Below are 19,178 nucleotides of genomic sequence, written 5' to 3'. Positions count from 1 at the left end.
TTGGGGGTGGGTCCACCTTGGGTTAGGGTGACGAATGAAGGCAAAAAAAAATATAAATATAGCAGATGCTCCCTCATGGTAATGTTAAATTCTTAAAATAAAGTTGACATTCTCCTTTATTTTTCATTTTACTTAAATTTTTAACATTACCATGAAATGACTCAGGATGTTTGAGAGTGGTTCCAGCCTCATTGGACTTCATATGGAGAAAATAGAATTTCATATCCTATTCAAAATTCAGCAGACTTAACAGCTTTCAGGAATTCAGGATCAATGGGATTGTGGCATTTCATTAGATTATATCAAGTATGAAGGTATGCGATTAGCATTTAATCAAGAGCACCAAGCCCTATATGTAACCCAATGTTGGTGGTGTTAATTGTTGAACTCCTTTGTCACGTGGCATGCCCTTAGCAAAAAATTACCTTTCAATCAAGTCAAAATCATCGAGCAAACATGTTAAGCTTTTTCTACCATATTTTAAGTCTTGAATTAGGTAGTTTGATCAAAATTGGGCAATGTTGACTAATATCCCTAGACAATCGAGGTAGAGGCAAAGGCTAGACAAGAGGAGAAGAATCTAGATTCTAGATTCTAGATCATTAATGTACAATGGATGTTATATCTATCTTGATTTATGCAAAAATATGCATGTTTTCATGTCTTCTACAATTAATTTGGTATTTGGGATGTTTGTTTTGAGTATAAATGCAAATATATATATATATATATATATATATATATATATATATATATATATATATATAGCAGACGCTTCCGCGGACGCTTCGCTTCCTAGATTTTTGGAAAATGACGCTTCGGCGTTCCCGCTTCCAAAAAACGCTTCCGCTTCGTGCAACATTGGTTGGGAACTCTGTTCTCCAACCCTCACTACGAAAATGATCAACAAAACTAAGATGTCCTCAAATGATCTCCTCCTCCTCCTTTTAAAGATTCGATAGATAGATTTCCAATCTTCTAGAAGTATTAAATTATTATTATTTTAATATTATTCTAGAAGTTGCCCCCCTTGACTCCATCTAAGTGACTTTTAATTTTACTTAAGTTGCTTTTGGCTTTTTTCCTTCAATTAATCATTTTACCCTTCCTTTATTTAATTAAGTGACTAATTAAAGTCACTTTTAATTCGGGAAAACGGTCAATTGCTCACCATACTTTATATGGCCGCTGGAAGACACTTCTCATCATCCCATCCTATAGATCTTCTCGTTCTGGTTCCAATGAGCTATTACACTAAGGTGTCTTGTCAAATATTCTTGTCGGAATGCCACATTAAGTATAATTAATTAAGTTATGCTCAATAATAATCCTATTTTACGAGAATTATCTGAAAGCAACGAAACCAAAAACAAGCTGTGCGGAACTGCTCCAGATGATGAATGTGCTAAGCGATGCCATTAGATTTGACAAAAATCCCTCAAAACCCATCAAGAACCCTTGATGATGTAACCCTGCTCATGTGGCCTACCATAACATACCCTAGAAATCCATCTTGGTTGTATTATAGAGAAAACTGAAAATGGGGACATTGCAAATCTTCTCGCCCCAAGATTGCTTGCCTTCAAGCAATCCGTATCTGACCACCGTAGAGGCAACTGTTTACTGATACCAAGATCCCATACAAACCATTGTGTTACAAGCCTCTACATCATCCAATCATGCATGGATCACCTTACTGTCAATAGATTCGCATGGATCCCAATGCCGCCATGGCCAATCATCTTTTCCCATATCCCATGCCTCTAACTCTACTTTGTCTCTGGCCATAGATCCTGCTCCACCGATAGAATACCAACTCATCACTTCTCTCCAATCTATCCCCTGCCATAGATCAAGATCAACCCCACTACGCTGATGTTAGGCTAGTGCAACTGGAATGCTAATGAACTGTCAGCCTACATCCCACTGCCTATTGAAACATGTAGTATCCCCCCTTGTGTAAGGCCTCTGCTGTACTATGCCCTTGACTAAGAATATCACCCCATCAATAGGATGCCAAGTCATGATCTCTTGCCAATCCATCCAGTTGGAAGGATCGAATGCATGGTCACCTGTATATGAAACAAGTCCTATGCTGCACCATGCTTAACTCATGCAACTCTGCTTGGTCCATCAATAAGACCCATCTAGAAATTCTTTCCTTCTCTCTCTATAATGGAACAAAGTGGGCAAGTTGTGTTGCAATTCTTGTCTATGTGCTCTTGGAGAGGGCTGCTGTCTGAAGGTACTACAACTTTGCTAGCTGTCTGTGCATCTGTTTGCTCTTCATCAATGACTGGTCCAAAAGATAATTGCTCATCCTCGTCCACCATGGGCTCGACATGAGACACTAACTGGCACTCCAATGATGGCTCATCATGCACACTGTGCATATCATCTTCCTCATTTGACTCACATTCCTCTATGTGCTTTCCATGTTGAATCATCAGTTGCTCATCTCACAAGTCTTCTTCTCGGTCTTCTTCCTTCATGGGGACAATTGGTTGCTCATCATTCTTGTCCCTCAAACATGAAATGCACATCTGAGCTGTTGTCAATATCTCCACATGACTGCTCCTAGTCCTCAGAGGTACACTTGTAAAAAGCCATAGACTCAACTATAAAAGAAGAATCACACAGGTTGGCTTCTGTTATTTGTTCTGTAGGTCCAATACTTTTTATGCCAAGACTGCCAATGTACCACCATACTGTTGTCAATATTTCCACATGACTGCTCCTAGTCCTTAGAGGTACACTTGCAAAAAGCCATGGACTCAACTATAAAAGAAGAATCACATAGGTTGGCTTCCGTTATTTGTTTTGCAGGTCCAATACTTTTTACACCAAGACTGCAATGTACCAGTGCTCTCCATCCACAGGTAAACTCAAATCGATCCACAGTAGATCGATTCACTGCGACTCAATTATATGCACTGGCCAGGTCACAATAAATACAACACATGATCAATATTATAGAAGTGTATTCATCCATCCTTTGGTTGATCACGCCTTGGACACATTCTTACACAAAGTATAAATTCATGTACAACCAATGTCACTCAGACAATTTGTGCGCACAATGTTTAACACAACCTATCTCTACTACTCGATCCCTAGCTTGACCTCGATTTATCTTCTGTGCAAATCATATTCTCAGCTGTGTGGAGTTTGTTTAGCCACATTACAGTCTCCATGGCAACCTGGATCAGGTCGTTGCCTCTCTGTCAACAAGCGATCAAAACATTCTCGACTGCTTAGTCTATTCTTGCTGGGTCTAAATTTATGCATCTGCGGTCTTGGCTAATGCTCGACCCACGATTTGGAAAATCCACGCCCTCAACAAGTGACACAGATTTCAACAACTATTGCGCACACCTTTCTGGCCTGCAGTTCATGCTCACACCCAAGCATTTATCAATATTGAAATTATTCTACAAGAATTTTTATGCGGGTTTGATGCGATCATGTCACATTATTCTTGTGCTTGACCAATGCATTTCTACCAGCCACGAACTTGTTTCAACTAGACTCATCCATCGTGGTTCGTTGTTACGACCCTCCTTGTATGGCTATGGTGTCGGAAATATGCCTCATATCCTCTGCTGGGCGTGCGACTACTATGAAACTAGATCGAGCGGTGTATATATGCCTTTTGCGTGCCTATTTCTCTATCTACATACACTGCTACGAGTGCACAAGAGCAGTTATACCAAGGGACTCTGCAACGATAAAGACATTTGATAAAGAAAATTTTCCCAGCATATGATCTATGGGCAGTTAACTACTTGGCCTCCCCATGTCTTCAATGTCTCATGGATCTATTTGATCAAGTGATGGTCCTTAAGAAATTTTCTTGAACTCAACTACTCAACCTCAACAATGGAAATTCGACTTGCCACAATAATTGCGATTTGGCTTTCCAAGTAACTCGGCCTTGGGATCTTTGATAAACATGGTGCTTGAAAGAAATCTGGCACAAAAATAAATAAACTTCGATTTCCTTGGGAATGTATGAACTCGACCTCAATAGATGCCAAAGCTCGACCCCCTTAAGAATTTGGTACTTGGCCTCCTCAAAAGGAATAACTTAGCTCTCCAAAACCTGCAAACAAATATCACTCCAACAAATAGGTTCTTTCTTCGTCATTTGGAGAAATAATTGAAAATCAATCGAAAGCCTCGAGCTTGACACCCTTGGGTTGGCAGGAAAACTTGGCTCTGATAACACTGTAATATCCCAAATAGATAAATTTCTAACAATTTTGTGATATCATAAAATGTTCTGTTAATTTTAATTCTGAAAATTATCAACAACATAAATTCTCACAAAATTGCAAGAATAATCGAAATGAGAAACCATTCCTATCAAGATAGAAACAAACCAAATACTGGAACTCAACTTTATTTATATAATATATGTTGTTACAACAAAAATAACTGAGAGAGAATAAGAAGAAATGAAGCACCAATTGAGGATTTGAATGATCCTCACTCCAACTTCAGATTTGTTGCAAATCTGATCTCTAACTGTTGTTGCTGAAGCTCTGTGAAATACTTGGAAGGAATCTCCTCAATGGTGCTGGGTTTTCGTCCAACACAATAGTAAACCCGAGGGTTTTCATCCTGGGGCTTAGTTGAAGCTTAGAACTCTGTTCACCAACCCTCACTACAACAATGAGCAACAAAACCAAGATGTCCTCAAATTTTCACCTATTCCTCCTTTTAAAGACTCAATAGATAGATCTCCAATCTTCTAGGAGTATTTTTTTTTGATTATTTTAATATTATTCTAGAAGCTCACCCCCTTGATTCCATCTAAGTGGCTTTTAATTTACTTAAGTCACTTTTGGCCTTTTTCCTTCAATTAATCATTTTCCCCTTCTTTTATTTAATCAAGTTACTAATTAAAGTCACTTTTAATCTAGAAAAATGGTAAATCACTCACCATACTTTATCTGGCCGCTGGAAGTCACTTTGCATCATCCCATCCTGTAGATTTTCTCGTTCTAGTTCCAACGAGCTATTTTACTAAGTCATTCCGTTAAATATTCTTCCCGAAATGCCACCGTAAGCGTAATTAATTAAGTTAGCTCAATAATAACCCTGTTTTATGAGAATTATCAGAAAGCGACGAAACCAAAAAAGAACTGTGTGGAACTGCTCCTAATGATGAATATGCCAAACGAGCACCGTCAGATCTCATAAAAATCCCTCAAAATCCTTTCAGAACCCCTAATGATGTAATCATGTGTCTGTGGCTTGGCCATCATGTACCCTGGAAATCCATCTTGACTGTACTATAGAGGAAACTGAAAGTGAGGACATTACACATCCTATCTTATTTTGGACACCTTATGCTGCAAACTGTATTGACTTGATGTTGGAGGACATTGGAAAAATTCCTTTTGTCAGGAATATTGTTGAATCATCACGAAGCATTACAACATTTATATATAATCATGCATTTGTGCTCCATGTGATGAGAACATTCACCAATAACAAGGAGTTGGCGTGCCTTGCTATTACACGGTTTGACAATAGCTTCATTTCTCTTCATTCTCTCTTGAATTCTATGTGGGATGTGAAGAGAATGTTTTTGTCAGAGTGGTGTGCTTTATCATTTAGACACAAACTAGAGGGAGAGTGAAGTGAAAAACTTCTGATATGCAGAAAAATATATATATAAATGTTTATTAATAATTAATTGACAGATGATGATTGTTTACATTGGGGTTCCTGGCTTATATATCACCATGGGCACCCTTTGGGGAAAGGGCATGATCTTATGATCGTGCCCTTTCGTTTAATTTAACCTAAAATTAAATAATAACCCTAAAACTAACTAATTTTTTACATAACATTGCCTTCCTCTCGAAAGAATGCTTTGTCCTCAAAGCATACGTAACGACGAATGTTGTTGACAATATGCTTCATTCTCCCAAAAAGCGTCTTCTTCGGGTAAGTCCTTCCACTTGATAAGATATTCCAAGATGATTAAGGTCCCACACTTTAAAAGGTCTTGGATTAATCTCGCAATTTCCGTTTTTTGGTGATGTGGATATCAGTATGGCTTGATGTTGATGGGGTCTGACCCTGCCTTGACTTCTAATGTATGCTTAATTTCCCTATTAGGCGACATCTTCATAGGTAGGTCTTGAAATACTTTTTCACGCTTTTGAATTAGATCTTGTATCTCTGGTGACTCTTCACTGGTCATATTTGCGGATAACATTTCTAATTGGTGACATTGCACTACATAAGCGAGTGCTCCTTTTCTAATCATCTTCATCATCTAAGATGATGATACAATTTGATTCTCTGGTGCTTGGAATCCGTGTAATTTGTACTTCTGACCTCCCCATTTGAATTTTATAAATTTTTCTTGATGGTTGGCGGCATAAGTACCTAAAGTTCGTAGCCATTGGATACCTAAGACTACATCTACTCCTCCTAACGGTACTGTGAAGAACGGAGACTCTAAATTAAAGTCTTGAATCTGCAATTTGACCTTATGGCATTTCCCCACCTTTTCAATCTTCTTACTGTTAGCTACCATCACTTTCAAGTTTCGTGTTTGGTAAGGGAAATGAAAAAATATTGAGTCTCTTTGCCACATTTGCATCTAAAATATTGTGTGTGCTACCAGAGTCGATGATAACCAGTACGTTGTTTTTCTTTATGTGTCCTTTTAACTTTAAGGTCCGAGGTTGTGATATACCTGTCATAGCTGATAATGACACTTGCGGAATACTTTCGTCATCTAATTCTGGTGAGAATTTTGGGGCATCTTCTGTTTCTTCTATGTCAGAATCTTCACTGTTTGAATCATTGGTTGCTTCACAATTATATAGGTTCTTTGGTTCTTTTCCTTTAGCACATCTATGTTTGGGGTCCCACTTCTCACCACAACGTTTGCATTTACCCTCTTTTATCCTTTGCATTTCCACATTAGATTTTTCATCTTCACGACAAAGTGGTGGAACATATCTCGTATTATTTGAGTCCACATACTGGGGTATTCTTTGTCTTGAATATGTTTTTCTGCTTTTGACCAAAATATTGGTTTGAATTTATTTTCGGCTGTTTTTGCTTTTCATCTTGCTACTTCTATTGATGTAATGTCATGCATCTCAAGTTTTACTTGTAAATGGGTTTTGAGTCCCGGGATGTATGATTGAATTAGACGAGATTCTGATAACCCAGGTACTCGTGTTACTAAGGTCTCCCATTCTTGAGTGTATTCGTCCACACTTCCTTTTTGTCGTAATTTGATGAGTTTTGAAAAGAACTCTTCTTCCTTTACACCTTGGAATCTTTTAAAGAATGCATCCTTAAATTTTCTCCAGCTGATGACGTGTGTTGTCTTTTTCCACCACATATACCAATTATATGCTTCCCCTTACATTTTCATGGATGTGTGCGTGAGCTTTTCGTCATTATCATTGATGTCATATATCTCAGTATTCTTCTGCTTTATTTATCCATGCAACATTGTTTTTTTCGTTTCCATCGAATTTAGGCATCTTGACTTTTGCCCTTCGTTGGTATGTCGCTAATGGTTGAGCGAAAAGGGGGTGTTGATTGGTAAAGGTATCCCAGAGTTGCTTGTTTGTAAGAGTCGCATTACTCATTTCTTGGTGGGGTGTTGCTGATTTTTTTGGGGATTCAACTTTTTCATGAGAGTCTGTTGATTTCATTGAATTTGATGAGTTGTGCTCTTGATTTTCTTCAACTTCTTCTAGTGGTTGTGTGGGTGTATAATTCATCTTTTTACACATAAGTTTCAGAAATGTTAAGGTCTCTTTGAGATCTACTTCTGTTTGGACATGTTGATTTTCCATCTTTATTTCTATTCGATTTGTCGTATCCTGAAGATTTTTGATATTGTCAGCCTGCTCCTCAAGCTTGATCTAGAAATCATCTAATCTTTTATTGACCTCATCGTGGTTGTTATTTATCTTATGCTCTGTGTCAACCAATTTTTTTTGGAAATTTGCCATTGTCATTGTCGACATTGAGCAAGTTTGTGGGGGCGTGTATTTATCTGCTAGCGTAATTTTTTAAAAAATAAATTTAATTAATTAAATTAACTTATATATATATATATATATATATATATATATATATATATATATATATATATATATATAACTTATAACTAAATTAAATTAAGTTATATATATATATATATAATTTTGACGTTATAAATATATTATATATATCTTTCGTTGACAGTCACGTCTGTTGGTGGGGGTCACCTCCTGTTTGACCGTTCAACAGAAAACCTTCGAGCTCATTGTAGATATTATTCCACGCAGCCGCAGGTCACCACACGGAACCACCGCAAAGATTATTCCACGCAACCGCAGGTCCACCACATGGAACCGTAGATCCCTTCGCAGGAAAAAAACGATGCCGGTTCTGGGGGTTCAGCGTATTACTTCTGACGCTGCAACATTTTTTTTTTTTTGGCTGTGGTGTGAGATTGTAGTTTAGCTGTTTTAACCGCAATCCTGTAACAGCACACTCCAGGCAGAACAAGGATAGTCCACATGCACTGCGTTTTTTTTTGAAAGCCTGTAGGGCCTGATGGCCAGCGGAACTTGTGGGTGTCACCAATTCATGTTGGCTCTGATACCAGATGAAGTGAAAATTTTTTGATATGCAGAAATATATATATATATATATATATATATATATATATATATATATATATATATATATATATATATATATAAATGTTTATTAATAATTAATTGATAGATGATGATTGTTTACATTGGGGTTCCTGGCTTATATATCGCCATGGGAACCCTTTGGGGAAAGGGCATGATCTTATGATCGTGCCCTTTCGTTTAATTTAACCTAAAATTAAATAATAACCCTAAAACTAACTAATTTTTTACATAACAGAGAGGCCATATGCAAGCTAGTTTCATACTAGGAAAGCTTTTGGGCAGGGCAAGCGTGCGAGAGATGTGCCATTACTAAACCTTTGGTAAAGGTTCTATTAGTTGATGGAGACAAGCCCACAATGGGCTACTTGTATGAGGCCATGGATAGGGCCAAAAAATCTAGTCACAACTATTATGATGATAACGAGGATGAGGGGTTTGAGAAACAACAAGTGATATGGAGAGTGATTGGTGAGTGATGGAACGATACACTCCATTGTCCCATTCATGCTGTAGTGATCTACCTGAACCCCACATTTTCTTACTCCGCTAGTTTCATATTTGACGCTGAGGTCATGGATGGATTATTTACTTGTGTTCAGAAAATGGTGTCAGCAGAACATGCAAAAATTTCTAAAGAAATGGAGATATAGAGGATGTTAGGTGGCACATTTAGCTTTGTCATGGCTATCTAGAATAGGATGACCAAAATGCTAGGTAAGCTTTAGTTTGTTTCAAATTTCAATGTCTCTTCATACTTTGCTTCAACTTTCAAATTTCATTTTTTTTTTCTTATGTTTCTCTTATTTGTTGTAGAAGTGTGGTGGATAAGCTATGGTGGTGGTAGAGTAGCCAATCTCCAAAAGCTTGCCATTTGAGTGCTCAGTCAAACATGCAGTGCCTCTAGATGTGAGCGCAATTGGAATGTATTTGAAAAATACATACCAAGAAGCGCAATAGGTTAAAAGTTTTAAATTATTTTTTTTGGATTCATTAAATAATAGAAATTATAATTTTTTATTTTTATAATTATTAATTTATAATATATGACCCTCTAACAAGTTTGAGTCCCAACGCTTTAACGACATGGTCTACATCTATTACAATCTCTGATTGTGGGTGAGGTAACTTTAGAAAGCACTTGACGTGGATGCCATCTCATTGGATGGGATTGGCACTACTGCTACATGGAGGGTTGAGGTCGAGAGGCTTGTCATAGAATTAACCTCTGATTGGTTAGAGGAAGAAGTTGTGGAGGAGGTAGCAACTGTAGGGGAGGAGGAGGTGACACCACCTACCATGGTCACCAGTATAGGACGTGGTCTACCTCCTCCAACTCCTAGTTCTTCAGCTTCTAGAGGACATCAAAATCCAATGCCAATTCTAGGACCTTCTTCATCTAGAGGGAAAGCTATTATATTTTCTCGCAAGAGGGGTAGAGGAAATCATTAGTTAGTGGTTCATTTCATTGTATATGACTCATGATATGAGATATATTATTATAATTTTTGTTGATATTTTGAGGCTTAGTCTGGACTTGGGATTCAGGACATTATTCACTGTTATGTGTGATGTAGCACTAGACATATTACACATCTATATATTAGTTTTCTTTTCATATGTATGTGTCGATGCATTTATTCTATGTTGTGGATGCTTTTTTATCAATTTTTTCCCTATTTTAATCTTTTACGATTTTTCTTTTTCCGAACCCTCGCCAATTTTGTCCCAATCGCAATGTTGGCAACACTGCAATTATATACCAATATTTTTAGATGGTCTTGGGTGGGGGGCCGCAGCCCCCAATTTCCTGTTTGTGTTTCTGAATACCTCTATCTTGGCTTTACCCCAGAGAGAGAGAGAGAGAGATCTCCAAAATGTCTTGTATAGATGCCCTTTTGCTTTTGCTTCAGCATGGGCATTGGCATATTTCTGCCAGGTTATTGGCAATATGAGTGTTGAAAATCTAGGAAAGAAAATCCAAACGATGTCTGTGTAGACATCATTGATCTACAGTTTCTGTATTCATATGAAGCATGTATATATCTAATTTTTCTGCTATTGTTGTATTTAACTATAAGTGTACACATGAATGTTATGCTGACTCTACTATTTTTGAATGTAGGCAACAACATTTCCACCTCAAGTTTTGCAGGATGTATATATTGGCAGATGGCACAAAGTTGAAATGCTGCGTTCTATGAGTGGTACAACTCCTCCACTTAAAATGTACTCTAACTTGCCTATTCATTTTGAAAAAGCAGAAGTTGCCTACGGAGTTGGTTTCGAACCGGCATTTGCTGATGTGAGCTATGCTTTTACTGTAGCACTTAGGAAAGCCAATTTAAGTGTTAGAAATCTGGGTACTTCCCCTCCAGGTAATGTTTCAAATTCTGTGCCTCTTCGAGCGGGAAATCACATTTCTACAGAGCATCAACCAATCAAAAAAGAAAGAAGCTTACCTTGGTGGGATGACATGCGATACTATATTCATGGTAGGAATAGTATTAATTCTTCTAACTTTAAATTGATCCTTTTAGCAACAACAGATCCTTATGAAAGCAGTGATAAGTTGCAAATTGTTGCCAATACTATGGACATTCAGCAGTCAGATGGTCGGCTTACATTTTCTGCAAAGGAATTTAACATTTTTCTTAGCAGCTTGGAGCATATACTGAAGAATTACAGCCTGAAACTGCCAACTGATGTTATGGGAAGCTTTATTTCTTCACCGGCTTTTCAGCTTGATATAACCATGGATTGGGAATGCGAGTCTGGGAACCCTCTTAACCATTATTTGCATGCACTTCCGAGTGAGCTTGAACCCCGCAAAAAAGTCTATGATCCTTTTCGTTCTACATCACTTTCACTGCGCTGGAATTTTGCTTTGAAGCCCTCCCGTACTGTGGCATCAATGGAAGAAGCTCAGTCTTCTATAGGAGATGCAGACAGGGTTGGTAATAAGGTCAAACCTCAGGTAGCCTTTCCTGCTAGAAAATCAAATACGGAAAGGAGTTCTTGTGATTCTGCTTCCATCTCCCCTTCTGGAAAATCGGATGTTATTTCAATGGGTGTTCCAACAATGAATTTGGGTGCCCATGATTTAATTTGGATTTTCAGATGGTGGAATTTGTATTATAATCCTCCTCATAAACTTCGTTCTTTTTCTAGATGGCCTCGTTTTGGAGTGCCAAGATTGCCGAGGTCAGGAAATCTATCCCTTGATAAAGTCATAACTGAGTTCATGCTACGTGTTGATTCAACTCCTACATGTATGAAACATGTACCTTTAGGAAATGATGACCCTGCAAATGGATTGACATTCAATATGACAAAGTTGAAATATGAGCTTTGTTATAGTCGAGGGAGACAGTGCTACACCTTTGATTGTAAGCGTGATCCTCTTGATCTTGTGTACCAGGGTTTAGATCTACACATGCTAAAGGCAGAATTGAAGAATGACTCGTCCACAAGCAATATTGAAGAAATTAATAAAAATACCAAGAGATGGAAACAGCCACCAGGGTCAACTGATGGTATTGCTAATAAATCATATCAGGAAACTGGAGTCGTCATAGACAAAGCTAATGAAGATGGTTTTTTATTTAATTCTGATTATTTCACTATCAGGAAGCAGTCTCCAAAGGTGGATCCTGCAAGGTTGTTATCATGGCAAGAAGCAGGAAGGAGTATAAGAAGTCTCGAGGCTACTTATGTCAGGTCAGAGTTTGATTATGGAAGTGAGAATGACCCAACACTTTCTGACCCCAGTGATGATGATGGTTTTAATGTGGTCTTAGCTGATAATTGTCAGCGTGTCTTCGTATATGGGCTTAAACTTCTTTGGACAATAAAAAATAGAGATGCTGTCTGGGCTTGGGTCGGTGAGATAGCAAAAGCATTTGAATCTCCTAAGCCATCCCCTTCAAGGCAGTATGCACAACGGAAGATGATTGAAGAGCAACAGAAGCTTGTAGAAACAGAAAAGCATTCTGATGATGCTCCTAGATCTCCTTCTCCCAAGCAAAACAAAGGGACACATGTTCCTGCTTCACCTCATCGTGCAGAGAAAGTGGTTTCTTCTCCATCTCCTTCAAGAAAACCAGATTATTCATTGTCAGTCCCATCTGGTATGCTTTCTTCTACCATAGTTGATGATATTATCTAAAAGACTCTTTTTGCAAGTGCTTATCAAAACATTGTCTTTGGTATAAGTTTTGCTTAATTATGCAAAGAAAGAAGATGTACAAAGGCTAGGAAAATCCAATTATAACTGTACTTTTACTTTGTAAGTTTGTAGTAACTTCTTTCTGCCTCATTTACTGTAGTGTTTAGTAAGACTAATTTCAGACAATTCCAATTTCACCACTTCAAGATGGTTATAACTAGTATATTATAGTGGCATTATATCTTGTATGCTATATTTTTGTAAGTAACTACAAGTTATTTGCTCTTTTCAGCATCTGTTAAATCTGTTGCTGCAGATGACAAAGAGGAGGAGGGTGCAATGAACTTTATGGTGAATGTGATTCAGCCTCAGTTTAATCTTCATTCGGAAGAAGCAAATGTAAGTTACTGTTGGCAGTACATCTAAAGGTTTTCAAGGCATTACTGGTATGTTTATGCTGATGATAAGTCAAAAAATATTATGATACATTTTTAAGTGAAATACAATTGTGAATTATCTTCTAGCATCAGTTGATATTTTTCATTTACTTTAGCTGAAGTTTGACTGCTTCCATTTAAAGAGGAGTTTGGTTGCTGAGTTATGTAGGTTACTCCCTGAAGTTACTTCTTTGGCAGCTTTGCAATCATTATGTAAGATTTTATGTTAGTTTTACAGTTGCTTTTGAATTTGGCTTACCTGAGGCTTACTTTTCAGAGTTTTTCAGGTCTGAGGTTATCCCTGCTATGTTTTTTTTGTTTGTTTGTTTGTTGTTTCTCTTGTGATTTTTTTGTTATGATTTTGCCAGTTTCCTTAGTTGATGAGTCCTTCCAATTGTTTGCTAATGCCGAGTTTTACAGCACATTTTATATTGTGTCTTTTCATTGAATCTTTATACCAAGTTTGACATTTTGGTTTCTTGCTTTGTTATTCTGACTGCTTTCCATCAAATATTTAGACCTCGTTTGGCATTTCAGTCTCTTGGCTTGATGGCATGGTCTCTTTCAGGAAACTGTTTTAAGGCTTTATACTCAGTTCTAGCAAGCATCAAAACTCAAAACTCACTCAGGTAGTTTAGCAAAACTTCAAGTAATTATGAAGCATCAACTTCAACTGGCAAGGAACAGAGGAAAATAAAAAGAAAAGTGCCAGCATTTTTTGTTTTTTTCAAAACCTTTAGAAGTTTTTAGTTTGAAGAAAGCTGTGCTCATGTTCAGAGTTACATATGCAACTATGATTCAGCTAGAGGGTTAACAACAGGTGATTACATTCAGGATGACAGTCACAGCAAAGACTCAAGTAGTTGATAGTGCCTTTCTTTCAGAGAAGCAACAGACATGATGGATGAAAATATGTGATGCTATGCAGACTGTTGATATATGTATGCTCTATATTGTTGTATAATTTTCAGTAGGCCAAAAACCCTTAGAAAATTGTCAATGCGGAAAATTGTCATGAAAATAATCTCTTACAGGAATTCATTATCCTCTTTGTGGTCTTCTCATACCAAAGTATGTAAATAGCCCACATGTGATCTGATTGTTATATTCTAGTTTCTATAAACTGCAAAATTAGAGGTATATGTTTCCTCGATTTGGTTTTAACTTGGTTTAATATCATGAAATCCAGATGATTAATGCTACTCTTGTGTGTGCCATTGCGGTCACTAACCTCCAGTGCTCCATAATATATGTTCCTAGGGCATTTGCCAAATTCCATGAAGTATCCTCCTCAACCCAATCGTCCTCAAGTTAAATGTCCAACCTCCAAGTTGTATATCACATGGTCTGAGGCTCCAGGGGCTAAGTGCCCTCGTCCATTGATTAGAGCTCCTCCTCCTAGGTAGCTACGTCTTCTAATTGAGCAGCCGACTCCCCCATGTGCTCAACTGGTTAGTCATCATGTCGAATAGGGTAAATACCTCCTAGTTAAGGGTGCTATGCTAGTGCTCTAACCAACGTTAAACATGCACCCAAATTGAGCCATTCATATGTCCATGAAGAATCACCAAGGGGCTAGGAGACCTAGTGCCCTCCTAGCAAGTTGAAAATACTTTGAGTAACCCCAAAAGTTAACATTCTTGGAAATCAACACAGATTATTGTAAAACAAATCAATGAACCTGTTTAATCCAATGCAAGCAGACCCACAACCTACAAAACCTAGAAGGCTGGAAAATCAATAAACTCACAAAATTGGTTTTTCTATGCTAGATCTATAAACACCTATCTGAAAAGTATGAACAATGAACAGTAGGAATTTTGTGACGTCCCAAGGGGATTTTTACCCTAAAGGCTTTGTCTTTGACTAGGGCTTCCGATAACTCAAAAAAGACTATACATCAGCAGTACCTTCTTTCATTCACGTAGCTAGGGTGGGATTAGTAGGGTGAGAATATGCTGTGCCAAAACAAAGAAAAGAGGTGTCTAGGTTGCGTGGGATCATGTCCACCGAAACTAGATGGGATTAGCTAGGGTGGGATTACCTCAACTGAAGCTAATCAAGAAGAAGGGGTCTTAAAACCCTCAGAGCCTCAAGCTAAAGGAAAACAGAGACAATTCAATCCAATTTGATGATGAAAAGTGATTCCAACTCTTTTTTATTTATAGATTTCCTCATGGGGTTTTCTCAAATGTGAGGGGTTGCAAGTTCAATTTCCAGTTTGGGCTTTTTGCCCCAGCTACCCTAAAATTTACCCAATGTTGCCCCAAACATTGGATTATAGGGGACATTACAGTCACCCTTTCCCGACATTGCTTGTCCTCGAGCAATTGCAAGTCTGGGTGCTGCATGATCATTTCTTCAAATTTTAAGAATAGGAGGCTTCCTCAGCCCTTACTGCTGCCATATCAGCACCCACTTTTTCTTCTTGCAGCCCAAAAATCGTACTGCTGGTTGACGATGTCATCATGCAATGGTTGTTACTTATACCTTCCAAACCATAGGTGATTTCTGGGCAAAAAGTGCAGCTTTGTGTTACTGCTGAAGTAAGTCCTATTTTGGACAAAATTTCTCCTCTCAGCATAGTAGCAGTCTTCAATAACTTCAGCAAAAAGTTGTAGGAGGCTGAACCCCTTTTTGGTGGTAATAAGTGTACAAAAATTTCCACAGGCTGTCCATGTTTTGCTGCTGTCCTTACGTCATCCGAAGGTGGCCCCTTTCCATCTTTTAAAGTGCTGTCTTCTATGCATGATTCGCCATTTAATAACTTCTTCCTTGTGCAAGTGAAAGGCACATCAACCTGTCAGGGTTCAATGACAATACATAACCTTGGAATTTTGGCAGCCTGCAATACAATCATGGTATCTCTCTGACTGAAAATCACCTCATTTTTATGGATCAATTGTCCATTTTTTGTAACTTAGGTCATCTCAAGATGTTTTGCGGAATATTGTAGGCATTGAGTGCAATAACAATCCCATAATAGGATTTGGCACATAGTTCAAGGGTAGGAGACCTTCCTGGAAAGTCAACATCCTTTGCTACCAAATTCTGTAAACAGTAGCTCATACCCAAAACAGGAAATTTGTGCATATAAAATTTAGTATTTTCCCTATTTACCTCTGTTACAACCAGTGTTTAAAGATTCGGCCGGCTCGGAACCGATTCAGCCGAGTTGGTCCGAGTCATGGCCTCACTGGGTCGACTCAGCCAGTGAACCGGTTCGGCCGACCGGGTTATTACCGAGCCGGCCAAGTTGCCTAACAACTCGGCCGGTTCGGTAATAACCCGGATGGCTCGACCGAGTCCAAGCCTTAGGCTGGGTTGGATGACAGCGGCTCGTGAATTAAAAAACATGATTTTTTTTTGCTTTTGGGGGACTCCAAGGTTTTTTTCAAGATAATACTTTGATGGTTTTTTGTCCGTAAATAAGTTTATCCCGCTTGATCTTGAGAGGTTTGTTTAGTTGGTATCACATATGTAGTAGAGATTCCTTAAGGGATAGCTTTATTCTTCTTCAAAACCTTCCAATAGGTTCTTTGCCCCTTTCTTAAAGCAAACCTAACTTTGTGGCCCCAACCTTGGCCCTCCAAAGATGAGCATCGAGCCTTGAGTTGATTCCACGTGATGCTACACCCCTTGATGAACCTCCAAATGCTAAAACACTAAACTTAAAAGCTTGGACGTTGGACTATTTGATGATATGCCCAAGTGGACTGAAGATGCCCCTTGGCTGGCCTTGACCCTATTTTGGTGGATGGTGCCTTCTTCCAAAGCACAGATGAGGATGGTTATCATTGAGATTACTTAGGAGGGCTAGCACATCCCTCTTTGATGCCAATGCTTACCCTTAGGGTGCCATGTCACTCACATGCTTGAAAAGGGTGACATAGGGTCTCTCCTAGATGACATCATGGTGGAGGATGCACCTTTTGAAGATGTACAGATGCACTTTGGGACTTTCTTGGATTGATGAACACTCTTGGACCCTTGTATTAGTTCCTTGATGACTTACAATCTATTTTGGAGGATAATGCCATTTCTAGCCTCCTTGGTTATGTGTTTTTGTTTTGATCTCTATATCATCATCATGTATGTATTGGACAATGCACTGGGTGCCATTTTGATATAATTGTTGATTTGGGGTAGCATCTGATGTGCTCTAGCCATGAAATTTGGTGGAGAGGTTGGGGCACATGAGATCTCCAATGCCCAGAAAGGGTTTGGGCAGATTCTAAACAGATCAGGAGATATTAAAATAATTAATATTTTAATGGAGTTCCTAAGTCTAAACTTAGGGAAAATAAAATATTAATGTGTATTAATATGAATTTGTGTTAGAGTGGTCCAAAAGACATGGATCAAGCAAGATCTAATCTTAGCCATTGATTAGGGACGTAATCTCGGCCGTTGAAATGTCAATAGGAAAAGTATAAGAGGAGCCTTGAGGGTCACTTGGAGAACACACCAGATGATCAATCATTCTATTCTCTAGAGCGGGGTTTGCTAAGAGAGATAAAATCAGTGATCGGGAGAGCAACTGAGGGGCATTGAGTAGAGAAGAACAGAGAAGGCAGAGATTGTGCCGGGAGAGCAGCGCAATAGCCAAGGAGAGTGACGTAGAGCCAACAAGGGCTCACGCAGGGCCACACAGAGTCAGCCAAGTGTTGCGCAGAGCACCAGAGGGGCTAGCACAGCTGATGCAGAGGCTCCCAGAGCTGACACAGGGCCTCCTGAGGCTGATGCAGGCCTAGAAAGGCTGACGCAGGGCCAGCGTGAGACAGAGAGGGGTTGACACAGTCCAGATTGGGTAGACGCTGGGGTTGCAGGAGCAGTTTTGTGCTAAGGAGCTGTCGGAAGGGTTTTCCGGGGTTTCAACCATGAGATTTCTCTCAAACTGTGAGGTATAGCTGCTAAGGAAATTATCTGTTGGGTAGGCCAGTTACGACACCCAGATTGTACTATGATATTGCTTAATAAAAAACCCTCAGATAGTTGCACCAGTTTTCCCGCATTGTGTTTTTCTAGGGACATTGGTCCGAAAATAGGTGTCATGTGGTGTGTTTGTTCTTATTTCTTTTAGATGTTGATCTGTAATATGTTGAGCATGCACTGGTGTTTATTTTCAGTATTTACTTTGTAAATAACTTGTTAAAGGAAAAATAACAAGTAGGTAGAAATAAATCAGAAAAAGTGCATGAAGGGTTTCTAAACTAAGGAAAATTAGAAACTTCAACATGGTATTAGAGCGTGATTGCAGATCACAGGAGGACTAAGGGACATCGGCCGAGCGGAGCAATAGCAGTAGAAAACAACTGTCCCGAGGTGATAGAAACTGTTTCTAGCATAACAAAAGCCAATAAGTGTGACGTAGAGCCAGCCAGAGCCACGTAGAAGAAGTCGGGAGCTGTGCAAAGCCTTAGATAGGCCAGCGTTGCTAATGTAGAGGGACAGAAGGCTGACGCAGGGCATCCTAGGGGTGACGCAGAGCCAGCGTGAGGCAGAGAGGGGCTGACGCAATTCACAGAGAGGTAGTTGCTGGAGTCTAGAAGGTTGTGGAGATATTGCAGAGTGGAGTTGGTGAGGTACTATAGTCAGAACAATGCCTGACAGAGCAGGGACAGAGGAGTTGTTATTGAGGGTTTCTAGCCGAGGAACTTGGAGCAGCAGTGCAGTTGCACGAGACGATCAGAGTAGGGGGCATCTCGACAAGCGGCAATGGGATTTCCAAGAGGGAAATTAGGACTCAAAGGGAGTCCAGAAGAGAACTTCTAGATGGGAAGTAGAGACTTAGAGGAGTCGAACAGAGAACTTCCAGGAGGGAAGTAGAGGAGTGTCATGGCACTACACGGTGTAAGAGACCAGGATAGACTGGACGGAGCATCAAACTTCATAGTT

The 19,178-nt window shown here is 39.0% G+C and overlaps 1 protein-coding gene across 1 annotated transcript in view; it reads left to right on the top strand.

The window, feature by feature from the left end:
• The window catches only part of LOC149145505 (protein SABRE-like), a 366,058-nt gene that overhangs the window by 142,841 nt on the left and 204,039 nt on the right, over positions 1 to 19,178 (top strand). The window contains 2 exon segments of the mRNA XM_089452896.1: positions 10,801 to 12,805; positions 13,136 to 13,242. Coding sequence (XP_089309022.1) covers positions 10,801 to 12,805; positions 13,136 to 13,242 — 2,112 coding nt within the window.

The sequence above is a fragment of the Pinus tabuliformis genome, chromosome X (assembly GCF_031772625.1).
Source record: "Pinus tabuliformis cultivar Carrire ecotype Pingquan chromosome X, CPIR1, whole genome shotgun sequence".
Lineage (NCBI taxonomy): Eukaryota > Viridiplantae > Streptophyta > Pinopsida > Pinales > Pinaceae > Pinus > Pinus tabuliformis.
This window is presented reverse-complemented; position numbering and strand designations above follow the sequence as displayed.